The 27,251-nt window shown below is 40.9% G+C and overlaps 3 protein-coding genes and 1 long non-coding RNA gene across 4 annotated transcripts; 2 read left to right on the forward strand and 2 right to left on the reverse strand.

The window, feature by feature from the left end:
• The first annotated feature begins 4,648 nt into the window (after nt 1–4,648).
• On the forward strand, nt 4,649–9,258 carry LOC117254063 (inactive tyrosine-protein kinase PEAK1). The gene is made up of 4 exons (XM_033622038.2): nt 4,649–4,879; nt 5,116–5,264; nt 5,654–6,204; nt 6,553–9,258. Exons 1-4 carry the CDS (start codon nt 4,815–4,817, stop codon nt 7,672–7,674), a joined length of 1,887 nt encoding a protein of 628 aa, XP_033477929.1. The 5' UTR covers nt 4,649–4,814; the 3' UTR covers nt 7,675–9,258.
• A 1,731-nt stretch (nt 9,259–10,989) lies between these two features.
• oaz1a (ornithine decarboxylase antizyme 1a) lies at nt 10,990–17,362 on the reverse strand. The gene is given in 6 exon segments (XM_033622482.2): nt 10,990–11,628; nt 12,815–12,900; nt 13,208–13,383; nt 14,068–14,154; nt 14,156–14,222; nt 17,167–17,362. Coding segments are annotated over 6 exon segments (666 nt in total). The 5' UTR covers nt 17,286–17,362; the 3' UTR covers nt 10,990–11,497.
• Nucleotides 17,363–20,022: 2,660 nt separating this feature from the next.
• Nucleotides 20,023–23,270, forward strand: LOC117253659 (uncharacterized). Its single transcript, XR_004501414.2, has 5 exons — nt 20,023–20,161; nt 20,394–20,480; nt 20,563–20,697; nt 20,870–20,958; nt 22,334–23,270. It is a non-coding gene; the product is annotated as an uncharacterized LOC117253659 (long non-coding RNA).
• A 1,223-nt stretch (nt 23,271–24,493) lies between these two features.
• amh (anti-Mullerian hormone) lies at nt 24,494–26,725 on the reverse strand. The gene is made up of 6 exons (XM_078168684.1): nt 26,527–26,725; nt 25,962–26,369; nt 25,768–25,879; nt 25,596–25,695; nt 25,100–25,509; nt 24,494–24,950 (listed from the first exon to the last, which is right to left on the reverse strand). Exons 1-6 carry the CDS (start codon nt 26,617–26,619, stop codon nt 24,544–24,546), a joined length of 1,530 nt encoding a protein of 509 aa, XP_078024810.1. The 5' UTR covers nt 26,620–26,725; the 3' UTR covers nt 24,494–24,543.
• Nucleotides 26,726–27,251: the final 526 nt, after the last annotated feature.

The following is a 27,251-nucleotide window of genomic DNA, read 5'->3' on the forward strand; positions in this document are numbered from 1 at the left end:
TAAATAATAATCTCATCTAGCAGTGGCTCCCAAGCCTGTTCTGCCATGCCACCTCTTGGAAGCCAAAATGTCACTCTTCTCTGTTATATTGATGGAGAACTCAAAGGCACCAATATGCTCCTTCATATTTTGGATTTGACTGACATGTTCACTTGATGACCATCACTTGTTTTTCTGTAAAATTTGGGTGCATTCAAGTCGCATACTTTTTCTTTTTACTTTTAGTAGGTGCTGCAGCTGACCTTATAGAGTACATACTGTTGCATGCAGTATGAACACATACCACTTCCTCATAACGTTACGCCCTGACCTTTTACTCTCTTGGTTTTATATCAGTTAGCTTGGAGATAAAAACAAATACTGTTCACCAGAGACTGAGGTCAACCCAAACAGCTCTGATGTTATCATTCTGCAGTAAGTTAGACTCTGACATATTATATTCACGTAAGTAAAATTACAGAGGCTATACATTTCTCTAGCATTGTTATTTAATACTTAAGCTCATTTGTTGTTGGTTATATTTATGATTATTTTATTCAGTTAAACACATAATATTCCTATCATTACTAATCAACTGGTCATCAGTCAACAGAATGCGCTGTCATCCATCATTGTGACTTCTGACAGTCTATGTAATGTATCTTTCACTGTGCAGGGGAGATCTTTTCTGTGGGTCAGAAAAGCCAGAAAAGCATCCGAACGGATGTAATATAACATCCCGGTACTTTTGGCGTACTGCATTTGACATACTATGTACTGAACACTATAAAATCTTTCTGGCATATAGTATGGCAGTATGGGGATTGAAATGCACACCATATGTTCATTTAGTACCTAAAGAGAATCAAAACTTACACACATATACACATATTTTTCCACTTAGCTTTAGTGCCATTTATCAATCTAGATTGTTTTGTGAGTCGCAGAGTGTTGGAGATATTGTCCGTAGAGATGTCTGCCTTCTCTTGAGCATAATGGATATAGACAGCGCTCGGCTTGTGGTGCTAAAAGTGACAAAATAATACTTACAAAAACTCAACAGCAATGTATCTTTCCAGAAATCACAAGCTGGTTACACAAGATAATCCACAGATCTTGTTGTGAGCAGTTTTATGTCGGAACTATTTTCTTTCTCTATCACTGCGCAGAAGGAAACGTGCATCTACTCATGGACGAGAGGCTTGCAAAATGTTACATGTATGGGGCACTCCTTGGCTGAGCTGCAACGATAGCTAGCTCAGTGGTGCTCAGTGAGCTAGCAGCCGATTCACACTCACCTGGCACCACTGAGCTAGCTAATCTTCTTTTCCATGAGTAGATGTACACTTCCTTCTGAAGGGTGATACGGTTAGCAGGTGCAGTTTGGTAGAAAGAGAACAGTTCCTACATGAAACTGCTCACAGCAAGGTCTGGGGATTATCTTGAGTTACAAGGTCAGGATTTCTAGAAAGAGACATTGTTGTTGAGTTTTTCAAATGTATATTTTTGGCGCTTTAAACAGCACAAGCTGAGTGCCATCTAGTTCCATTATATTAGAGAGAAGGCCAATATCAGACCCTTAGCAACTCACCAAAACAATCTAGACTAATAAGAAGCACTACAAGTAAGAGGGAGAATGTGTACCTGTGATTCTGGGGTGAACCGTCCCTTTAATATCCTCTGCTATTTTCAACTGATCAGATTCATACTGCAGCAGACATTTAGAGTCATTTTGGGAGAAGCCTTTAATATTGAAATTTCATCATCACACGCAGATTTTCTGTAACAAAGCTCCATTTCAGATCCTTATGAGGCTGTTTTAGATTTGTAATATACTGGGGTTCACTTCATTGTCAGTCACAACGTGTTGACACATTGTCATCATGTTTTTCAATGAAACAGTCTTGTCACTAAATATAGCAGAAATGACTGTGGAGAATCATTTCAGGGACAACTGCCGTTAACCCAGATGATGTGAGTCATTCTGGGATAGGGGTACTTGAGCAGCACACGCTCGGCCTCAAGGCTCTAATTAGCACCCAGATAATGAAATATTGTGTTATAGATCCATGTGTGTATCACTGACATCACACAAGTGCCACTGCACCTATTAGGATACCTAAATATGGTCACTACAGTCTGTTTACGTGGCTCTCTCCTGTGTCTCTTTATGGGTCGCATCACGGTGTGTGACCTAAATTCTTTCCTGATTATGGATATTAATGCTCATTGTGATTTATTATATTTCAAGATGCTTAATGGGCTCTATTTCCACGCATGTTCACCATTTATGGCAGCATGTTTAGCCAAGTTAGCAGCACGCTGCTCCAGGAGTGGAAATGTTGATCTGTTTGTTGCTCAGTCCACCACTTCAGTGCAGACTAGAATATCCCGACAATTAATGGATTGCGATGCCTTGTCTTTCGGAGCTAGTTTAAATGAATGATTTGTAATTGATAAGTTATTCAAAGCCTCATTGTTATACAAGTAATATTCATACTGGTTCACATGAACAATTTTAACATTTTTTTAAGTTAATAATAGCTTGGGCTATTAATTTAAGTTTTTACATTATGTCTTTTCACCTAGCACCATAAGGTGAAATTTTCAGTTTGCCTAATGAAATACCTGTAACTAATGACATTTCCATCATCCTCAGCTGTAGTTTATCTGTAGTGCTAATCAGCAAATATCAGCATGCAAGCACACTAAACTAAAATGGTGAACATTATAAAGATTACACCTAAAACATCAGCTAAACATCAGCATGTTAGCATTGGCATTATGAGCATGTTAGCATGCTGATGTTAGCATTTAGCTCAAGAACTTCTGCACCTAAGCACAACCTCCCAGAGCCACTAGCATAACTGTAGACTCTTAAGTTAAATTTTAGTTAGATTTTATTTCTGATCACTGTGTTAGAAGCTCTAGATGATTAAGTTTATGTCTTCTTAATTACAGCTGGAGCTAAAGGGGTGAACAGTCATCCAAGTCATTAAAGGGACAGTTCACCCCAAAATCAAAAATACATATTTTTCCTCTTACCTGTAGTGCTATCTATCAGTCTAGTTTGTTTTTGTGTGTGTTGCTGAGTGTTGGAGATATCAGCTGTAGAGACGTCTGCTTTCTGTTGAATGTAATGGAACTAGATGGCATTAGGCTTGGGAACTGCCCATTGGTTCGACATCCCATTGTTCCGACCATATTAAACTCATTGTTCCGAAGTCCGTTCCGAAATCATCATGATGCCCTGTGGTTAAGGTCTGGTTAGGTTCAGGCACAAAAACCACTTGGTTAGGGTCAGGAAAAGATCATGGTGTGGGTTAAAATGAAAAAGAAAGTGACAAACACATAAGCCGTAAGCCTGCTCCGCCTCAAGCCAGTCGCGGCGCACCATACGCCCGCCGCAAGCCGTTCAGCACTGCGGACAGTCGGACTAATGGGATGTCGAACCAATGGGCTGTCAAACCAATGACATGGACCCTTAGGCTTGAGGTGCTAAAAGCGCCGTAAACTCAATAGCAATGTCTCTTTCCAGGAATTATGACTCAAGATAATCTTGTGAGCAGTTTCATGAAGGAAATGTTTTCTTTCCACCAAACTACATGCACCAACTGTACCACCGTGCAAAAGGAAACATCTACTGCTAGCTAATGTTACAGCTCAGCCAAGGAGGACACAATTAATGCTTAAATCTCACACTGTTACAGGCATGGAACTGCTCACAACAAGGTCTGTGGATTATCTTGATTAATCGGGTCATGATTTCTGGAAAGAGATTGCTGTTGAGGTTTTTCTGGGCACTTTGAGCACCACAAGTCAAATGCCATCTATTTTCTATGGCCGACATCTCCAACAACTCACACCAAAACAATCTAGACTGATAAATAATACTACAGGTAAGAGGTAGTTTTAATCTGGGGGTGAACTGTCCCTTGTAATCCTGATTATCCTGTCTTTTGGCAGCATTGAAACTATTCTCATTTTGACAAACATGTCTTGGTGAAGTGTCTTTTAGCAAGATTCACCTCTGACCTCCCAGCAAAAGTGCAATGTGCAGAGACAATTATGTTTTTTTAATTATTATTTTAAAAATAAGTCATTAACTTTAAATGCACTGCACAGCATCGGTCACAGGAGGTCAGCTTGGATATTTTTTATAGTGTTAAATGCTCCTCAGAATAAGTGTTTCCTCTATGCCATCATTTATAGGACATAGAATTTACATTCACTAAAAAAATTCCAAAATGACCCAGCTGTGCAAGACAGGGACATGGTGAATCATCTCAGTCTTATGCTTCACCATTTAACCTTTCCTTTTAAGTCAGAGAAAGTATACACTCCTACATGCAAGCAGCCCTGAAGAGGGCATTGCATGTGTAAAGGCTCAAACTGCATCATCCAAAAGAGAGAAGTTCATGCTGAGGCTACACATGGCAAATGTAGATCAACTGAGAAAGAAAGAGGCAAGAGTGCAAATGGAAGGGGCTTTGCCATATCTGCTCTTCCTCGTTCTGTCAGCTTGAGGTTAGCTTAGAGAGCAGAGTTTTGCCCCCAGAACACACACACCACCTTTCCGGTACCAACCTCAAGCTCAGGGCTGATTAAAAGATAACAAGAACAAAAAAAAAATCATGTAACTACACAGACGAAAGAGACAGAAAGAGGCAGAGAAAAAAGTGACAGAGGGAGTTACTGAGAGAAAAGGGAAGTGTTTCAGAGACATGCTGAGTCGGCCACCTGTAAGCTTCACACACACTGCATTCAGTGACAACAGTGAGCTGCGTGTGAGAGGTGGAGGAGCAGATTAGGTGTTGTAACTTTGCAGTTTCCTGATGGCGTCTGGTCCTGGCAGCAGAGCGGAAGAACAACCACCAGCACTGCCTCTCAAACAGCGCAGGTAAGACCAACAAACTGTAGATCTGATTACAACTTTGTGATTATTCTACACATTCTCTTATTGGGTTCTAATTAGGTCTAATCCATCATCATAATCCTTATTAAAAGATGCTAATTATTAGGGATAAAAAGCAGACTGCGCATACTTCATTTGAATATCCTTTATCTGATAATGTCAAGTATCCTGCACTGCATGCACTTAGATGATTTTGTTATTCTGTGCATCTCCATACACAGGAGCCATTCCTCTAGAAACTCCAGTGTGGAGTCTGACTGTCTTATATTCAGCTCTGTTGGACTCCTGCATCAAAACTACGCATGCAACGATGTCTTCCCCGAACCCACTGACTGTCATGCAGCCCAGTGCCCCATACACCAACGCTACGGTAAGCTCCTCAGAATGATGAAGTGAGTTTAGGTGACTGAAAGTACTCATGTCCTAATGTCATTGTAACGCACTGCATCATTTACTGTATTGTCCTTCCCCAATTGTGAAAACACAACTCACGCATGCAGTTCAGCGTAATGGGAAAAGACACATCTTACTATGAAGTGTGATTCAGTTTTCTCACTTCGACGTTTTCGTGAGAACTGAAAGAGAGGAAGTAACCATCTGAAACTTTTACATTCAAAAACATGCATGTGATTTTCAGATAGACTATGGTGACTTGCAGACTGTTGAACTGACAATGCAGACGCCCCCAGACTGTTGCATGCTCATTTCTCTTGCTCACTGTTCAAGTCTGACCTAAATCCCCCTCACTGTGTTGCTCAGATCCCTCCCGACACCTGGAGAGATTTTTCTCAGATGGCACCCCGCCGCCTGTTCCAAAGAAGAAGCTAGCCCGCACTATCTCCCTCCCTGGCACCAAGGCGCCTCCACTCTGTCCTCCGTCTCCACTGCAAAGATACCCTCAAAACTTTGACAACCCCCTATACATGCTGGCCCCCATACCCAACATCTACTTCCATGAGGAGATAGAAGAGTTTCAACCAATCAGAGGGAGTCCTGTCTCCTTGCAGTCCTTCTCCCAGTTGTCCTTTGACACCCCAGATGAGCATCTGCCCCACCTCTTCAGCACCTTTGATGACCAGAGGGTTGTTTCTCAGGGGATTCAGCATCGCCACCTTCTCTTTCTGAGAAGCATGGCACAGAACATGGAGGCTGGGATCCTGCTGCGAGGAGAGGCCGCAGAGAGGGAAGTCATCTCATACCAGCCTGAGGATTTCCTGCTGTGTGAGGGCAGCGAGCCAAAGCAGATCGGCGACACGGTTTACTACAGCCTGCACAGCCCCAAGCTTCCAGGGAGGATGCTTGGTTTAAGGGTAATGTTACATATCTTGTATTCACTGTGCAGTGTTAACAGTACGTTCTGTGTGTTAATGCATGATGTTAAAATGTTCTGCTGTTCACTTGTGGTCACATTGACCTTGAAATTGTGCTGAACAAAACAGTATGCACATTGCACACAGCAACCAGTCATACAAACTTGATCTCTATCGAGACTGGCAACTGTCACACGGTCTGCGGTGCCAGAAACACTTCCTCTAAACTGTCATCAGGTGTCACAACTGCAACAGGAAGGCCAAATGAGGCATCTTTTTTTCACACAGTGCAAGTGTTTCTTAATTACAACTTCAGTTTTATGAGTGTCCGTTGTTCTTTCTGTGCAGGCACACAAGCAGACTGACGAAGCTTCCTCGGCTCACACCAAACACCAGCCATCGCATGTCAACGTGCAAGATGTTATTACTCAATTCCAAGCAAGCAGCACCCCGAGGAGTGAATCCAGCATATTACAAAACCAAGATCCCTTTTTTCCTCTCAAGTCGGACTGCACTGCTGCTAAATCACCAGGTGGAGGCAGCACTGAGTGTGCCACAGCTCATGAGAACATTAGTCTGCCCTCAGTTCAGTCTTTCCTCCAGAGAGGCCTCTCGGTGAGCGTTGAGAGAGACTTCCCACAAGCCACTCTGGAGGACTTTGTTCAGGACAGCAGCTCGCTGCAGAGCACAGATTGTTTGGATTACGACAGACAGGTATGTGCTCTGTTGCTGCAGGTATTAATGGGCTCACAACATCTGTACAACATCAGCACCACTGCTGCTGAGCTCAGACCTCGGGGGATCTTTTTAGTGTGGCCCAGCAGGGAGAATGAAGAGGGAGAAAACAAGCTAGAGCATGATGCCTCTGAAATAAAGAGCAGTTTCAAGACCAGCAGATGGAAAGATGAAATGGAACGGGTACAGGCGGCGAAACAAGGAAAGATCCAGATGTTATGGAAGACATATGGCTCCCCTCGTGTGGTGTTGACCCCGCTGTCATCTGCTCTGTCTGTTCCTAACCCCCTCACCTACATCAAATCCCAGATTGGAAACCTAATTCAATACTGCTTCCACTCACAGGAGAGCCAAACACCTCTGGGCTCAGCTCCAACCCTGTTCATGTCCTCACACCGACAGGGCCTTCTCTATCTGGCCTCTCTGCTCCATAGTGACAGCAGCGGGCCACAGATGGCCGACATGGTGGCCACGCTTCAGGTGCTCCTCTGGGGGCCACGGGTCCCACTCTTCAATCACAGAGGCTCTATGACCACCGCCGTACACAACTGGCTGACGATCAAGCGAGCCCTGCTGGTGATGAAGTTGGCCGAGAGAGGGCTGATCCAGGATCAGTCAGCTCTCGACTGGGAGGACTGTATGTGCCTGCAATACCTGTCGTTTACAGACCCCGAGACAGTTGTGAGCGTGACCAGTCAGCTATGGCTCACTCCGAATACAGACAGTCCATCTTGAATTGAAGTCATTCCCTTAAGGACTCATGCTGGGTAGTTCAAGTGCAACATATATCAATCAGCCAAAACATTAAAACCACTGGTGTGTGAAGTGAATAACATTGATCATCCCGTTGAAATGCAATGTTCTGTTAGGAAACCTTGGCTCTTGGCATTCAGGTGGATGCCACTTGATGCACTTCACCTACCCAAACATTGTTATAGACCAAGTGCCATCCCTCATGACAAGGGCACACCTCAATGGCAGTGGCCCCTCAGCAGGACAATGCACCATACCACCCCACAAAAACTGCTCAGGAATGGCCAAAGGGACATGACAAAGGGCTCAAGGCATCAACAAGGCCTCCGAATTCCCCAGACCCCAATCTGACCAAGCATTTGGTGGGACATGCTGGTACCCCATCTCACAACCAACAGGTCCTAAAGGATCGGCCACCAACGCCCTGCTGCCAGACACCAAGGGACATCCCCCTAGAAATCCTTGGTCCATGCCTTGACATGTCAGAGCTGCATTTGATTCAAGGAGGCCTAACTGTGGATTGGAGGTACCTCTGAGGTACTGGAACATCCACCGAATGCTTGGTCAGATTAGGGTCTAGGAATTTGGCACACTGTCATGTTCCTCAGGCCATTCCTAAACAGTTTTTGCGGCTACTGTCATCAAGCAGTGTTGCTGCCATGAAAGGGGGTACCTGGTCTGCATTGGTGTTTGGATGAGTGGTGTGTGTCAGGTGGCACCCACATGAATGCCAGGACCAAAGGTTTCCCACCAGAACGTTGCATTGTATCAAGACGATCAGTGTTATTCCCTTCGCCTGTCAGTAATGTGTAAGTGGTCAACTATCAGTCTGCGTTATGTACCATGCTAAAAAATACACTAAGAATGTGCATTTGATTGGACTAAAAGCCATTTCCACTCTTCCTGTTTATAACAATTCGAACATTCATATACTGCCCTTCATAACTTGAAACAGTGGTTCCCTGCTGGTGGGTTGTGGGTCCATTCTGAATGGACCGCAAGTGACTCATAAATGTGTCAAGTTTGTAAAAACATACTAGATTTTGATGTACAGTGAATTCCAGCACAGAGCTTTTATTTTGAAGTGTCGTTTCCAACTGTAGAGTGAGTAGCAAACGGACAGCTAACTGACAGAGACAGCAAACTAGCTCGACGACATGGACAAATGCAACAATGACGGTGAATTTATTCAACTGTGTGGACCTTGAAATATACACAAACATACACAAGCTGCAATGCTAGAGCCTGGTTCGCTAGCTGAGCAGCGCCACTGTGAGTTATGTAATACAATGCTGCACTTTAAACATGTTGCTCTATATTAATCATTCCCAGCTCCTATTATAAGTGATGGAATTGTACATGTACAAACTATTTTCTTCCAAAGTTAGAATAGTTTTGGTTATTTCATGAAAGACTTCTTTATATCTCTTTGCTTTCAGGGGCTCTAAGACACAATATCGTTTAAATAATTGTACCAAAGTTGTCTTGCTTGTCCTCACTGACTCCACTGTATCATTACTCTTAATAAATCATGAAGATGGCTATAGCAGTGAGCCACCAAAGGTCTCAATGTGTCAGAGGAAGTGCTTTTCAGAACCAAATAGCAGCATCTTAAAACTTCTTTCCAACATCAAAATTTAGCTATCAATTAAAGTAACACAATTATACTTTACACAGCAGATTAAAGGTATACTTGTCATACAGATTCGTAGAGAAGTAATCTTTCTCCATCATCATTTATGTCCTACTAGCAGTGTTTGGCGGTGCATTTATCTGCAGACTCTGCCCTCTGCCTGTATTTTCTTATTTTCTATGTACAAGATGTTCATGGGTGAGGCTCAGGTGAGGCTGGGGCTTTATAAAAAGGCAGCAAACAGGTGTCAGATCATAAGCAGCATTCATCCCAGAGAAAACAGTGCTGAAAAACATAAATATAGCACCATGAAACGGCAAACGTGAATCTGGGGTTGGCTTTTACCTTCACTTACGCTGATGGGCGGAATTACAAAGAGTAACTGACAATCCTGCATAGTATACATTTAACAGGTGCGCAGAGGTGTGAAAGTAGGGCTATGCTGAATTGACCCGATTTAAATAAAGTGATTTATCAGATTAAATGAATTTTCCTTGAACAAATATCTCTGTTGCCTGAATATAAATACATGTAGGCAGCATACTAATCCAATAAGGGCATGAAATCATTAAGAAATAATTACCACGCCCATAGGCTCACAGCAACGTTGTGCTATAGCAGAAATGGCAGTAAAATAAAGCAGTTTTAAGTGTTCAGTCTGCTGCAGACGTTTGGTGTGATGGGGGCTGTCTCAGTTCAACTCAATTTAACCCCAAAAGAAATTATTTCTTCGCCAGAGAATGCTTCAAACTATAGTTAACACTTTGTAGAGTAACCACAGATTTAACAATTCACAACCAATGACAACAGGTGGGTTTCCTGGGTCAGGGTCACTCACTGGGCCCAGTTTTAGAACAACAGAGTATTAGGTAAGTGGGGAATTATACATATATGCAAGACATAAGTGTTTTCAAGAAGTAAAAGCAAAAAACTGCTCCTAATGTGTAACAATAGGAGTATGACAAGTACTTAAAAATAAACTAAAATGGTGGGAAAAAACAGACTGCACCTGATTATCAGTTATATCAGTTAGAGAGGTGGTAGGAATGTCACAAACGAGAGCAAAGTTTTTCGATTTCAGTTAAAGTGTTATTTTTGAAAGGCTGAACGCCAACAAAAATGGATTTAAGCAGAATGTCATTACATAAAAAACATGTTGAGAATTGTGAAAAAATAACATCTGACCTTAATCAATATACTTTGATTTTTGGACTTCACAACCCCCTGGAAATATTGGATATGTGCAGGTCATAGGTCATTAAAGAAAATCTTATGTAGCCACCACTGGAATCTAATTCTACAAATTGTATAATGCTAATATCAGTGCAGCCTAATTTTAATCTGCAACTGCGCAGAAATACTGGGATTAAACACATTGAATTGACATCAAAAGCATTTGAATATTTATTTAGAGTTAGCAGGTCAACATTATGTATGAAGGTTTGAACTCTTTGGTTGAGTCCTACAAAGTGAGGCCAGGTTGGACTTCCCCGTCCTTCCCAGGTCTTCACGCCACTTTTTTTTGTACAAATAATTTCACCACAGCAGTCATATACACCAGGTGTGAACACATTACCCTGTACACATGGTCAGACACACGTCATATGAGACCTCAGCTTTCACAGGCTGCATGTCTGTATGATCAAAGAGCACAGACTCCACTCTCGTAGGTGAGCACTTTTATTTAGTAGTTACAACATGCAGATTTCTATCAAGTGAATCAAAGCAACAAATGAAAATCATGCACACAATAAAAAAAAATCAATATAAACAGGAGAATCAACTGATACTATGAAAACATACCTACTTACATGAGTAAGATGAATTTAAATTGATCATAAATATTACACTGTGGGGACGATCGTCAGGGTGTTCGGGGAGGGAGAATAGGGAAGTCAGCACTACACGTCATGGAAGGTAATACAGTGGTGAGGACACGTTGCCCAGATATTATGTGGGCGCTTGCTTTACATTCCTGGTATATTAACATCTTACCCTAGTGCAAATATCAATGAAACACAGCACATGGTAGGTAAAGCTAAAACAAACAGAAAGGAAACCTCAACCATACTGAACTTGGATAATATATTCATTTCCTGAAAAGAATCATAAAAGACGTGTGGGTGTGGATTGAAATAAGAACAACAAACATTTGTAACTGCTCAGCGTCATTTAATCATCATCGGAGGAGTCTCGCTCGATGCTGTAAGCCATGAAGAAAGCGTCAGGGCGGGAGGGGACGAGGGGATGACCCGGTCTCACAATCTCAAAGCCCAGGAAACTGAATGTACGCAGCAGGGATGCTGAGGAGAGACATTATGCAAACACACGTAAATAGAAAAGACCTGGGGCTGTTTTCACAGAGCTTCCTGGTTCCTCCTGAGCACAAAACTCTTAGAAAACATCTTAGAATTTCCCCGAAAGTTAAGACTGCGTCCTGGTAAAGATAAAAGTTGTTTGCAAAACATCTTAGTCCTAATTAAGAGAGCTCCTGAGGAGAGGGGTGGGGGGGGGGTGGGGGGCTGTTAGGAGAGCTTTTAAGAGGCTTAAGAGTTTTTTAAGCTGAGGAGAAATTAAAAAAAGGACAAAGAGGTCTCCAAAAGCTGCAGGGTGCCTACAGATATCAGGCAGTTTAATTTAATGCTTTTTAAGACACCTTTTAAAGAAATTTAGGACAAACTCGACATGCACACACACCTCTGTACGAAGTAGCAACCACTGCTTTACAAAAATACATAATTCAAAAATTTGCTCTTTTCGTCCTTGTTATCATCAGCACACAAATCTGCTGGCTTCCACTGCGCATCAACTTGAATGAAACAGTAAATGCTGATTTCAGTAGCTTCTGTATTTGCTTCCATACAACAGCGTGCTGTTTGTGACCTCTTTGTTATTGTTCCTCTGCACATGTGGGTCAGTTCACAATTGTGACCAGCTGACACTCAAATCTGATATCAGCTGTATTTAAAAATTAATGTAAACGGCCAAAACTAATTGCGTCTAAAATCTATTCTGTTGGTGTTCTAGCTATATTTGGTCTTTAAGCTTGATTCTTGCTTTTGACCTGTCTGTTTTTTGTTAGTTCCTTCCTTCCTCAGTTTGTACCAGCACGCCACCTGTACTTGAGTGACCACATCTGTGGTAAAGTAGTGCCTATTTTATCTGTCTCACACTCGCTGCCGCTTTATGTTTCGGTTCAGATTTATCTACTACAATACCCCCAAAAAAGCATAACAAGTAAGAAGAAAGAACATTTCTAACCTTGTAATAGAAAACTGGTGACACAAAATTACACACACGTCATACAATTCACCCCCCACCCCTTTTCTAATAAGTATATTTTCTAATATTACTGTACATTTCACAAATGCTTAACCACAGCCTCAACCATTCGAATGGTTCACATTTAAACTGCAGGTGCTATACCAGAGTGTTTATTTTAAGAGTGTAAGAGTTTAAGAAACCAAGACAAAAATAAAACAGCCTCACCTCTATCATCTCGGTTCTTGTGAAAACAGATGAACGCGTGATCAACCTGCAGCTGCTCTTCTGCGAATTCCAGCAGAAGGGCAAAACTGTGAAGAAACAAAGCAAACAAAAAGTGTTAATGTGTTATAGGAGGGGGGGGGGGTTAAAGAATATTAGAGGAAAATAATTATTCACATCAGTACTTTTTAGCATGAAAGTTTAATTTGATACAACAGCTAATTTTCTGTAGAAATTAAGACAGGGGTATGTTCTCACTGTGGTATATGACAAAATCTTCAATTCATTTCATTTGGACTGAATCAAAAATTTACCTTTTGTATTCTTACGGTCATTCAAACATCAAACAAAAGCTTTTTCTTTTTAAACAATGAAAAATAAGTTTTGTCTGCTGACCTGTCTTTGCTGCCCTCAGGCAAAGCTCCAGGAGGGATTTCAACATACAGGTTCCCTCCTTTCAGCGCCGCCCTCCAGACACAGTGCTTGCCCTCAGAGCGACGGGGCTCAAAGAGCAAGAAGCGCACTCTGCTGTTGGCAGTAGGAGCCTCCTCAAGAACCACCAACTGAGTATCCTAAACGACAGAGGGAAAAAATGACAGAAATACATTCATTCTGGATGACATCAAGAATGAAAACAGACGAACAGAATGCAGCAGGAAATGCAGTTTTGATTTTGAAAAAAGGCCAATTATCTTATTATTGAAAACAAAATCATGACGAGAGTTACAAAAACAATTCAGAGCCGTCCAAGCGAAGGGCTGTGGCTTAATCTTGATCCGGACCATGTGATAAACAACTGCAGCTGTGTCAAATGCCTGAACGTGTGAAGCAGTAAAGATAAAAAGCAAGTGTATCAGGTTCAGCGCCACAGACATGTGTGCCTTTAGCAGAGAGGACGAGCCATAGGTCAAGCTTACACGATGTAACGATGTGTTTCTGGGAGTTGGCACACTACATTTATGTGTCAACCAAAGATCCCAACCAAAGATCCCAACCTTGTCTGCAACATCCTGATCATTATCAAAAATGTTTTGATAAGTGGTCTTGTAGTGTGCCCAGCAGAATGTGCTGATTTGTCACTCTGACAACTACGATAAAAATTATGCATCTAGCTTTACAGTTACAATCAGATGTTATATACAGATGGCCTGTGATTGTCTGCAGCAGTATAATAACTCAATAAAACAATTACATCATTCGCCTAACTGAGGTCAAAGAGTGATAAATTGCTATACAGAATATTTGGTTTAACTTACAGAATAGAATAGCTTAGCTGAAAGATTGCGATCCCGCTGGTCATTCCCTCGCCCACCTGGGATCTTCAGGGGTGGGAGAGGGGCATCAGGAGCACCACAGAGGCCCTGGACACGGGTTACTGCAACAGCGGGAGCACCTCCTGGGACTGGAGATACTGGAATCAAACACACATAAAGACGGAGCCATTACAAGTGGAGTATTCACTGGAAGTTCTGCTACCAAACACAAACCAAACTCGCTCTATAAACAGAGGGCTTAGCCCACGTTACACTGTTGAGTGACTCATCTGTGAAATTACAGTAAAACATTTGCTGAAGTTGCACAAGTCTCATGTCCTCATCTTTGGTACACACGTCTGTATGACGTGTTGACGTGCATATTAATTAACTGAGAGGAAGCAGGAGCGGTTTGAGTTACATTGACCACAGTGATGACCCATTTTAATTTACTATGCCAACTTTCAGTTAAATATTCACCATAAACCCTCAAGGAAAATTCTGCTTTAATGTCAAAAAGTCACAATCATCATCACTGTCACCCTGGAAAATTCAATGTTCATGTAAGAAGAGTGACGACTTACTTCCTAAAACAGAACTGTCTGGCTGTGGGGCAACTTTAAGCTTGTCACATGATTCTTAGAGGAAGGTTGTGAGAGGGTCAGGCTCTGTTTGCCTAACCATTAGCCTACTTTGGTTCTGCAGCACAACCACATCGTTCCAGTTTACCACAGACAACCATCAGTTTAGTGAGTGAGATCAGCCATTTTAATTCAGATGCCCCAGTGTGCGGCTGCATACATTAATGGTGTTGCAAGTAGGCCTATTCTCAGAGCTCACATTGGGAAGGGAACACAGCCCATTAGCAGCAGCATCGCTGCCACAGCGACGCAAACGCTCTTAGACACTCACAGAGGCTCTCTTACGCAAATGCCACTGCTGTGCTATATGTGGAGCAGATGTGTGAAAACCAAATGAGAACCATTGTCACTCCCATAACACGGGCTAACCAATATGCAATATCCAACCTATCGCCTGATTTTGCAAGGCACTGGAGATTGCAAACTAACACAAGTTCTCCCTAAATCCATTATCGGATTATGTAAAACAGCCAATTACAATCTTGGCATAAAACCTTCAATGCCTCCTCTTGCTGCATTAAAACTAACACACAGCATAAAGCTTTCAATCAATGTCTCCATTCAGTTAACTGCATTCTTTGAGGTCCCCATGCCTACAGCATGCAGCAACACACATTCACGCCCCAGGGTCTTCTTGGCAAAGACAGCTGCCCTGGTCACATGAGCGATGTCTCTCAAGCTTCTGCTTGCATAACAGCACCTCTGCCATCTACGAATATCATACAAAAGACCACACATCTCTAGAGAGCATATCACAATGTAAGCTTTGGGGGTATGTGTTTTTGCTTCAGATGGACAAAACAAAACAAACTAGAAAATAATCTGTCTACTTTTTGCATGCAAAAGGCAGAAATTTGTCTTCGGTTCTCACCTGCAAATCTGCTATTAAAAACGGGGACATACAAAACATACAGTTTCACCAGCCTCAACTCAAAGCAGACTACAGATCAATAGCAGTGGGTGTATCAGTTTAACAGGGCATCTGCTTGTGTCTAAAAAAGCTACGGCTTGAACGGAGAAAACAACTGCATGTAAGTCTCTGAACATATTTTGCACAACCTTCAACAATCTACCACTTCAGAGTTACGTAAAAGCATCAATGCTGTTATTGCCACAGATGCCCCAAAACCCCTTTGGTAAACAGGGTCTGACAATAATCATACACCTATTGAACAATGAATAGCTTCTGTGTACAATATGTCATCACTGGACTCAAAACTACCCATACCACCCCCCTTCGCGGTGCAGTGGAAATTTCCTACGAGTCCTTCACTTCACTATAGAGCACGACAAACAGCCTCGACACAAATCTTGTCAAGACACGACTGAGGTGAAACACCCCACGGCTAATCGCTAACATGTTTCTCAAGATCATGACAAATATCTCCTGGTATCGACCCCTCCTTTGTGTTCACATATCCAGTTAATCACTACTTAAGTAAAACAACAAACAAGGCGTCGCGGGGGTCCATAGCTGGTATAATAGTTAATGTAATACTACGTTGCATTACGCATAGTAAAGGTTATTAATGTTGATTAACTATCTCGACAGGCTGCCTCCTTGTAAACCACGTTAGTTCATCTGATCATATTCGCCGATTCAGTATGTCAACGCCAGCTAGCACCTGAGCCCGAGGGCGAAACGGAAAAAAACAAGCCGTGTAGCCACAAACGATCAATTCAGACATCATGTCAACTAATGATACGTTGTTTAGCAACAGGCTAACTTTACATAACCTAGTAGAATAAAAAAACGCATCGTGCATTCTTACACGACCAACGTTAAATTCACAGTGGAATATAACTAAGATAGTATGGTGTTATTGTTACAGATGATTTCCACTGCAACGCCGAAAACATGAAAACATCCGTGACATAACGTTAGCTAAACCGCTAACCGTTAGCTAGCGCAGCTAGCAATTCCCCTGCGGTGACATTCATGTCAGTTACGCCGACCCGCTCCAAATAACTGAAAAATTAAGTTACTAACCCTATTTCCGCAAGGTATTTTAAAACATATACGCTAGACATAATTACATAAATTGCTAAGTCGGGAATGTTAATGCTAGCTGGTTAGCTTCTCAACATTTTAGCTAACGCATTCCGGTGGCGTTTCACATATTAGCATATGCGTTAGCTTAGCTAGACAAAACATGTACATCAACAGCAACATTGACTATGAATTTATCGAATTGCTTAATTAAAAAGTAGATGTCACACAATCGGGAAACAGTTCTGTGACTTCGTAAGGACGTTTAAATAAGAAGTATCACACTTAACGCGACTGACGCTGCACTTAAAGGACGTCAACTGAAATACAGTGCTGTTATGTAAACAAGAGACACGGGGATTAGCGCTAGCCACTCCAGGAATTATACCGTATCACTCAGCTAGGCCGCGGTTTTTAAATTTAGCTTAGCTTGTTAGCTTGTAACGATTCACAACGATTGCGACAACTTACCTTTCACTTTCGGGTTTATTACTGTGTTTCTCGATAACAGGCATCTCGGATAAGTTTCTCTCTTTTTCTCTAACAAAACAATGACTATTCAAAATCGTCTGTAGGTTAGATTTAACCATCCGGCCAGCGTCCACACCAGCGGCTCGCTCTGTCCTCTCCCCGTCGCAGCTGGGCTCAGACGAGCAGACAGGCTGCAGTATTTGAGAGGGGCGTGTCCTGTTCACCGTGACGTGTTACTGTGAAGATATGACGCACCTGATCAACCTCTTTACCACTATTACTCTACTAACGTTATTACTCAACTTTACTCTACTATACTTAATACTATACTCAATTTTAAACAATTTTAAATAATATTTTTATCCTTGCGCCTCTTGTCTGAAATTTTGCTATTTTTAATGGTGTTTTTTTATTGTAAATTATGTAATAATTTTACCTTTTGTATCTTTTTTCTCTTTACTCTTTTCTGTATCCTTTATTATGTTTTATATCTTATTGCTCTGTAAACCATTCTGAATTGCCATTGAGTATGAAATATGCCGTACAAATAAAGCTGCTTTGCCTTGTCTAAAATTATGAACAGCACTTATCCTTCTAAAGAATTACTTTGGCTATGTTTTAATATTGGTGATTACATCAGACCATATATTTTTCTCATGCAGTGTAATACATACATTTTGGCTTGACATTCACAAACACAACAGATTCTATTTCTAAAGACAATATTATATTTGCTATGAACTTGAAAAACAAATGTGAAGAACTCTGTAATGTAAATTATATGTTTGCCAAATGTTTTTATACATGAGAACAGAGTCCTGAAATCATCGCCCAACTTTGCTTTTGTCTTGAATTAATTTGTACTGTGCATTAAGTCTTTATAGCTGATGGGGAAAAAAGCACAACAAACATTTCCACTGTATTGGATAACTAAGAAAAAAAAAATTCTCCTTGTATGTTATTAATTTAATTTAATTTAATTTAATTTAATTTAATTTAATTTATCATTACAAATTTTTTTGGTCTTCCTCTGTTGTTTATGATAACATTCTCATTTCAACTTCCTGTTAAAAGCACCTCTTGTAATCACTTTTCAGTGTTGTATTATAAAATGTTTACATTTATTTTCTATACTACTGTTTGCTTTGGCAATTTCTTTGCCCTGCTCAGTATGTGAATGTTGTCATAGATGTTCTATAAATTCTAAAAAAAAAAACCCCTATACTTTGATACTACAGCCTACAGCACTACTATTTACAAATGTATTGACATAGATGTTAAATGTTCCTGTTGTGGAAATGAGCCAGAAAAAGTTAAATATTTGTTTTGTCACCACCCTTCCCGAGACACAGAGAAGTTGTTTGTACATTGTGTAACAATTATGCCCGGAGACATTAACAATAAATCCAGATGTGACAACAAACCTTTGAGTAACAAACCTTATACTTGTAGTTGGTCAATTTCACAAAGGCAAGATTCTCAAAGTCTTTACAAAACCTTAACATTTTTTTCTGATTGAGTTCAGTTTGTGCATAGATTTACATTAACTCTGATGACAAACTAAAAAAGTAATTGCAAATTGTTATATTTTAAGGTATATCAACTTTACTGGTTTTACTGTTTGTTTATTATACTTCATTTACTACACACTGGAATCTGTGAATGTCCATGACATGCAAAACATCTGCCTGTTAACAATGTTCTATAAAGACACCAAAAAAATAAATAAAAAACCCATAAACACAATGCCATACTTTATTATTAACAGTAGAATAAGAAGTATGTATTGCATGTAAGTAAAACAGTACCACATTGTAGAAATAATGTGTTACAGGTCCTGCACTCAAAGTTTTACGAAACATAAAAGTACAAAAGTATTTGTATCAATACTTAAAGTACCAAAAATAAAAGTACTCATTATGCAGAATGGCCAGTTCTAGTATAATGCATGTTAAAACAATGAAATATAATTATTGATGCATTCATGTGTTCATTGCTTTAATGTGGCAGCTGATTAAGGTGGAGCTTATTAACTAGCCAATTTTATATATTGTTGGGTAGCTCATGATTTTTTTTCCTGGGGATCAATACAAAAACTTATAATGATAAATCATAATTTATTTGCTTTTTTTTTGTATTGTTACTGTGCATCTGCAAAGTAACTAAAGCTTTCAAATACATGTACTGGAGTAATGTATAAATTAGCAGAAAATGGAAATACTCAAGTAAAGTACAAGTTGGCTACCTCCAAACTGTAGGCCACATGAGCTACATGTGCTTGAGTAAATGTACTGAGTCACTTTCTACCACTATTAAAATTACAATACATTGCAATATAATACATCTGATACTCTGTTTAATTGCCGTACAATGCTACACTGTTGAACTAGATTATATTGTTATGATTACATTAATGTTATTCCCACTGTTACATTGCACCTCATACCATATCTTAACACTCATACTATAGTCTACTGCACTGCACTGCACTATATCACACTATACTGTGTTAATATACTGTCTCACATCATCATGTATTACATTTCCATTTTGCTTTAATAATATAGACAACACCACTTATCATTACTACTGAGTAAATGTATTTAGTCACGTCCCACTCCTGGTACTAAACACATTAGTATGGTGTGAAAGAGTAGTCCTATTTTGTTCTTCCCCAACATGGCAAGATTAATATTTTTATTATTTCATCCCATCACACATGTAATTTTTCTCTTTTGAAAAATTGGCTAATGCTGATAACACTTGTCCACCTGTAGCCTAACTACACTGCTACATATGAACAGCTTCAGTGCACACTCTGAATCTCATTTTCCTTTTTTCAACTCCTCTCATCTGCTCCTGTCAGTCAAAGAGCACAGGAGCATGGTGCAGTTTGTGTGAGACGCTGTCTCTGGTGTCCGCAGAACAGAAATTACTATCAACACAACATTAAACTTCACCTCAGTGGTGAGACACAACTGAAGGGTCAAATCAGGTAAGTTTATTTTTTTCTGTTCAGAAGTTTATTTAAAACCAAACTGATCTCCTTAAATCACATTTGTTATTTTCAACTAGCTGCAGGTGCCTATTTTAAGCGGTCTTATGTTAGTCTATGACACACGGTAGAGTCTGAAATACTGTGCACACATAGCAGTACAGGCACACACTTTGCAAAGACAATTATTTATATGCATGACAAAAACTGAATTTCTCATCTTAACCTGCAGCTTCCCATTTGGATCCATCTTTAAATCTAAACCTCAGTTTATAAAGGACTTCAGGAGGCAGAGCTGGAACATCTGAAAACATCATAAGTAAGACAAACATCCACCCTGAACAACCAACAGAGTGTATTCTAAGGCAACTGGCACCTGACTGGTTTGTGTCTGTCCACAGTGTCGTATGACCGGATTCTGTCCATCGAAAATTTGAGTGAAGTCCCAAATCCATGGAAAGGATTCACTATGAACCGCTGCCTAGTGCTGGCACTGGTTGTAGTTCTCGTGAGCTCAGGGGTTAATGAACTGCATGGTGAGTACTAACATGATGTCACAGGAAGTTTGACCGGGTTTGTTTCTGCACCACTGCAGCAATATGCAACATGTATGGTCTATGGATACTGTACCCCTACTGCTGCAGTGTATCATCAGCTGTCTAATAAAGTCCCTTTCCTTCTGTGTCTTGTATATATTTTGTTTTCTAGATGCAATGGACTCTTTTGTTGAGGAGATGGGTATAAAGTCGTTCTTGGGAAGTCTGCAGGATGGATCAATAACTACGTCAATAACTCAGGTAATGTCTGTCTCTGTAACAGGTAGCCAACACCTGTCAGTTTCTATGTTCATTTGAGGGGTTAGGAAGGACGTTTTTGTGGAGCTACACAAATCAAGGAGGCCTTTGTCTCTTTGTGCACTTTGAACATTTGTTACACTCAATGATGAGATTATTTGATTTTAGCTCATGTGCAGGATGTGAATAGGATCAGTAATCATAGTCAACACAAGCTCGTGTTGCCTTAAAGGGAAACTTTGTTTTTCCCATTAGTCACTTGTCCAGGTTGAAAAATACCAGTTATTAAAACTGGTCCAGTTCAGACTGCTGTAACTGGTAGCAGCAAATTCATCTGCAATGTTACCAATTGGGGCAGTTGTGCACCTTGAATTTCTGTCAACTAAAAGTGTTTGTTTTTGCCACTGACAGGTTCAGATTTCTATTCTTAGTGTCTGACAACATAATGACAAGAATCACTACAGAGATAGACCTTTTTGTTAAAGAGTGAGGTCCTTTATATGACCATTGCTAAAGCCACCAGACTCCATTTAAATAAACAGTAATTTTATTATCATAAAACACATTTCATTCAAAGTCCACAAAAACAAAATAAAACTCACAAAAGCTGCCTTGGCTCGTCTTTCCACTGTTCCAACAATCACCAATTCTGGTTTGGTTGAATTAAACCTTTAATTCACCCAGTCAGATGTGAAAATATATGCTGGCTCTACACACGCTTAAATGACTGGTTATTTAAATGAAGTCTGGTGGGTTTGGTGATGGAAATTTGGGGGCTGTTTCGGGTCAAACAAAAGGATCTGTCTCTGTTAGGATACTTTCCATAATGTTGTTAGACGCTTATAATAATAAGCTGAGCCTGTCCTAAGCAAAAACTAGCACTTTAAGTGGATGTTCACTGAGGGTGTGCAATTGCCCCAAGTCATTACATTGCAGCCCTCACACTCAATACTGGACCAGTTTCAAAAACGTTTGTTCCCACTCGTCAACTCGTGTTTTACAAGGTCACAACTGATTATGATTACTCATGATTATTTATTTCTTACTGTCAGCGGAGCAGCTCCAGGATTGGTCTGTATGACATCATCACCACAGTCTGTCATTGCGCTCATCAGTTAAATGTCAGATATGAACAAAATCACAAATAAAACTGTAAAATGATTTCAAGTTATCACTCTATTTAAGGGTTGATTTCCCTTTAAGTACAACAAAACTATACTGGAAATCACAGAATGTAAAATCTAATCCCTGAAGCGACTGTATGATAAAGTAATAAACTCATAAAGATATTTTCATCTGCTCTGTTTTCATGTGATTGTATAAAATGTGTACTTGAAGCATCACCTTCTGAACCTGACTGTGTTGTTTCTGTCTCCAGTTCTCTATATGGGACAACTTGATGTGGTGGTGGGGATCTGAAGAAGTTGGATTGATAAGAAGAAGAAAAAAGCCGATTGGCAGCAAAACAGTCCTGAAACCAAAACTTAAAGTATGATCTGAAACATAGATGTCAACAGCAGGTTTCTGAATAAAGAACACAGATGATCTTCAATATAGTTTGTATTTAATGGTATAAAGATACAGAATGTTACATTTAATCATGTTTTGTTTGTATTGTAGAGAACACCATTTAATTAATCAGGCAGGATGTGTTTTAAGGGACTGTTCGTTACTTATGAGGGGGGAGGGGTATAGCTATAAATGGTTGTATTTTGTATTTACTGTATATACCCTCTAGACCCAAAAACCCTCCTATGGGTTTGAAAGGCATGTTTTCCTTTAAATTTGCCAAAATGACATCATTTATCACAACCTGAAATTGCTCCATACCTACATTTGCTGTGAATATGAAAGACATGTGGTTATTTATGGTGGAGGACGGGTAACGCATATTTCCCCAGTCACTCAGGTAGGCTCAAGGAAATGTATCTGTAGCTTCGAGGGGGATCGAGATTAAAAACAAACAAACAAACAAACGTGAAGTCAGCCAACCTTCTGCTCTGATAAGTACAGAACAGTCCCTAATCAGAAATGTTTATCAGTCATGAAATTATCAACAATTTGGTCGTTTTAAAGCACTATTTTCATTGATAACTGGAAGTTAAAATAAAGCACAAACAGTGGTCTTATGTATCATAAGATATTTGTCCTGGCTTCTTGTTAAAACAACCTCTTAGATGATAGAAAAAATAAAACATTTACAAAGGAAGCTGTATAGCTCATATATGTGAGTCCTGTGAATTAACGTACATTTACTAGTAGTGTATTAATACTGTGTGAATAAATAAATAAATGAAGGGTAAGTAACAACTAAAGCAGCTACAAGGAGCTTTTATTTTGTGTTGATTTTGGCGGCCCCTGTGGACAAAAGTGGTAGTACCACATTTCCCATGACCACCAACACTTGTGACATAAAGATCTTAATGTGGCTAACACGTGCACTTTGGAAGCGAGTGAAAGAAAGATGTATTAGTTAGATTTGTTTTAGTGTCTGTTCATCAATAATAAACCACGTCTGCATTGAATCAACACCATACCCTACGCTGTAGCCTGACAGGCACCTCCCCAGAAACATAACTACACGTCGTGGTGACACAGACTTCCTGTCTATTTTTGTAAGCTGAAACCATTTCCCTCAGTGGAAACGAAGCTTTTATTTACTTTTATTTCATAGATAAGAAACAATAAATTGTGAAGACAATAAAGCTTCCACAAAAATAGCATTTTAAGTCTTGTGTGTGATTTATCCTGGCTTCATATGAGCAGAGGAAATCTCCATTCATCGCTAGGCTAATTTATACAATGTAAAATGCCATAGGCTTGTGCTAATAACGTTAGCATCTTATATTTGTTTAGAAAATGTGTTCAGCTTAAGACAGTTGTTTTGTTGGTGAGCTTTGTGAGTTGTAATGGAGCCAAATTTTATAACATTACCTCTGTTAAATGTTGCCGTTGTCCCTGGTGTCATATGAGCAGAAGAAATGTCCGCTAGCTACTAGGCTAATTTATACACTGTAAAATGCCATAGACTTGTGCTAAAAACATTAGCATGTTGTATTTGTGGGGAAAATGTGTCCAGATAAAGACAAGTGCTTTGTGAATGCTGCGAGTTATAGTGAAGCTGATTTGTGTACTTGTGTTTGAAATTGTCTCTATTAAGCCATGTTTAATGTGTGTTTAATGTGTGTTTTGAATCAATTAAACTCTACCTGCCGCCAACTAGTATTTTGGAGGTGTAACTGCAGAATGACACAGACACACCACCGCACGAGTATGAACGGCGTAGGCTGCGGCGTAGGCTCTGAGCTGATGCATAGGTGTTAATCCCGCTTAACTTTGCCTGGAAATGCTAACACACTTCCTGTCTGTGTGCCGTACATAATTGCAATACATTTAAGAATAACGATTCAGAAAAAGCAAGTCTTCTTGCTGACGGTCTCAGGTATGTAAATCGAGACTGCTTCATAATTGGTTAAAAACTCCTTATAGCTGCTTTAAATGACACTTAAAGTGTCAAACAGACTGTGGTCAGTGAAAATCTGTGAAATATCTTTTATGTCACAACTTCACTCCAAGACAAAAACAGCTTTAACGGCATCCACACTCCTTCGCCACCATATCTGGTTTAATGGACAAGTACGTCCCATGTTCGTTCAAGTCCACCACCTCCAGGGCGTCATAGGCCACAGGCACACAGCACGGCGCCCGCTCGTCTGCATTCTCACTCTCGATGTGGAAGCTGAGCAGGACGGCGTGGTTGTTGGTGTTGACCATGGGGAAAGCACAGGAGCCATGGCAGTTGTTGATGTTGGCAGTGTTTGGTCCCACAACACGCTTTTCAAGGGACACAGTGAGGCTCCTCAGCCCACATAGGTTGCCTCTCGCTGGGTTGTTGGGTCCAGCTCTGGTCGCCCGCAGTCCTCTCTGCACCTCATATGCACCGGCTACCGTCTGTAGGGCCTTCAGCAGGAGGAACGCACGGTACTGGCTCCCTCCTGCTGTAGAGGTGACAGAAGCATTGGTTAAAAAGTGGTAACATAAGAGCATGACACCAAAGAAATCTAAATTTATGTCATAAAGGTTAAAAAATAAAGCAAATACAAATCGACAGTGCTGGGCCTGCTTTCTTTTTCGTTCACATCACCTGCTGCTGGTTCCGTCTTCGGAAATGCACTGAGATCTCTGAGCCTTCCCAGGCTCTCTGCAGCTCTGTGACCGACCTCCTCCTCCATTATTACCTCCATTACCTGCACCACAGTCTGCTCCAACCTGCGCTTGACCTCCTCCAGCAGCGCAGGAGACAAGGCCAGCTCTCCATCGTGCGTCTGAAACATGGAGCAACAGCCGGTGAAGGAGAAGATGGTGGGGGAGGAGGAGTTGATCAGTCCTGCCAGCAGGGTCTCGCTGGAGGATAAGTCTAGCGTGAGAGGAGGCAGGGACTGCAGGGAGTCCAGCTGGAGGGGAGAGGACGCAGAGTGGTCCTGAGGCAGGACGTCACGCAGGAAACGCTTCAGCTCACAGAAGAAGGAGGTGTGTGAAGAGGCGTGTGTATGTCTGAGAAGGAGAGTGAAAAATGTTGCTGAGCACCACCCTGACAATCATGTGGTGACATTTACGGGGAACATGAGAGCAAAGACAACCTTGTATCAGATCCTCTTTCCACAGAGAAAAGCAGAAGAGGAGTGACGCTGGTGTTACTTCCTGGTTTTCCACCAATGAGGATGTCTTTTAGGATTTGGTCTGCAAAGAGGGGAAATGTGAGGAGAGTGCACATCAAACGAGAAATGATATCTGACTCGTATCATATCTTACTCATGTCAGGGGTTTTTGTCTCAACAGAAATTGTCCAAGTCTGCTGAACGTTGCCTTGTGTTGCTTTTCCTGTCAGCAATATGTACTGCGTTTCTCCTGAGATGCACACAGACTAGAAGAGACCAACAGATACAAACAAAATAATATACAACAGAGTACGGAAGTTCAGGACAGGTTTTCAGGACCGTTCTTACCTGTGTGCTTGGATGCAGCGACTGACTCGTGAAAGTGATATCCAGGTTTCGTCCTGTGAGCGGACTTTCAAACGCCAACAGCAGCACAGGGTTCACCTTCAGCAAAGGGGACAGTGAGAGGTCAAAGGTCAACACAAGAGTTCCCGTCTCATCTTTGACACCTCTGATTCCTCCACCTGGATGCAAAACCTCCAATCCATTTCCCTGGTTTTTGTTTGTGTCCTTAGCCAGCTGTAATAAGACTGAAGAGCTGTCAGATTCAGTGCAGATCCCAAACTGAGCCAAACTGCGGTTTGTGAGTTCACCGTGGCTCCCAACACCTTCACGTAGTGCTGCAAATATGTCATCCACAAAGCACGGCGCACTGTGAGGGGCGTGATGGGAGACTGTGGAGGCTGATGGAGGGGTGTGCTCTGCGTTTAAAAGAGAACAAATTACATGATGCACTATAAACAGATTAAATCTAGTAGCAGGAGAAACATACAAAAATTCACATTTCACAGACTTGAATAAATATTAATGCACAAACGTTCAGAGTCTGACCTGTCACTGCGGGGTTGTCCATCAGCTGCTGTCCATGTGAGACCTGCAGGGCTGCACAGAGCCGGGCGCAGCAGAGCATCAACGCTCCACAGGAGAAGATGTCCACAAACAGCATGCTTCACTGTCTGTACGTCTGGTCTGCCTGTGTGGTCAGACCTTCCTCACTCGCTTGTTTTGTGTGGGTCAAGCTCTCGAGGAAGGGAGTCACATCCTCCCGCCTTCCCTTCTCACTAACTGGGGAACGCTCTGGGATATTGTGTGTCCTTGATGATTGAGACTGTGGATTGTATTTCAGTATTTTGCTTCACAGAAATGCCATTTTTTTCCACTACAGGACACAGGTTATGTCAGATAAGGTGAGAGAAGGCAAATAATAGGCTGTTATTTTGGTTTGGATTCACTGAACCTTCCTTGGATTACGATGAAAGGAGGTGAGGACATACATCAAGAAAGGTTAAGCTTAGCCTATAGTGTTTTTTGAATGGTAGGTGCCTGAAATAAGGTCTGTGGTTAACACAAGCTTTGTTTTGTTATATGAAATAAAATATGTCAGTAAATACCCCACCCCAAAACTGTGAAGCTTATATATTTTTTTCCTTTTAAAAATTGGGATACAAGTGATCAGTGTGAAAACAACAAAATAATAAAGCACAAAACAGGGGGCTACAGGCAAACAAACCAGTGATACAAAAAACGAACACAAAAGGAACAACAGAAGAAAAATGGACAAATAATTAAATGCATTAA

This window comes from Epinephelus lanceolatus, chromosome 6 (genome assembly GCF_041903045.1).
Source record: "Epinephelus lanceolatus isolate andai-2023 chromosome 6, ASM4190304v1, whole genome shotgun sequence".
NCBI lineage: Eukaryota > Metazoa > Chordata > Actinopteri > Perciformes > Serranidae > Epinephelus > Epinephelus lanceolatus.

Excerpts from the sequence above, each read along its gene's own strand:
- LOC117254063 (XM_033622038.2), top strand. The coding sequence starts at position 4,815 with ATGGCGTCTGGTCCTGGCAGCAGAGCGGAAGAACAACCACCAGCACTG. Across the intron at positions 5,265-5,653 it reads CCCCATACACCAACGCTACG|ATCCCTCCCGACACCTGGAG; the intron begins GTAAGCTCCTCA and ends TGTGTTGCTCAG. Across the intron at positions 6,205-6,552 it reads GGAGGATGCTTGGTTTAAGG|GCACACAAGCAGACTGACGA; the intron begins GTAATGTTACAT and ends CTTTCTGTGCAG.
- amh (XM_078168684.1), bottom strand. The coding sequence starts at position 26,619 with ATGCTGTTTGTGGACATCTTCTCCTGTGGAGCGTTGATGCTCTGCTGC. Across the intron at positions 25,880-25,961 it reads CGCTGCATCCAAGCACACAG|TCTGTGTGCATCTCAGGAGA; the intron begins GTAAGAACGGTC and ends GGTCTCTTCTAG. Across the intron at positions 24,951-25,099 it reads GAAGACGGAACCAGCAGCAG|GAGGGAGCCAGTACCGTGCG; the intron begins GTGATGTGAACG and ends CCTCTACAGCAG.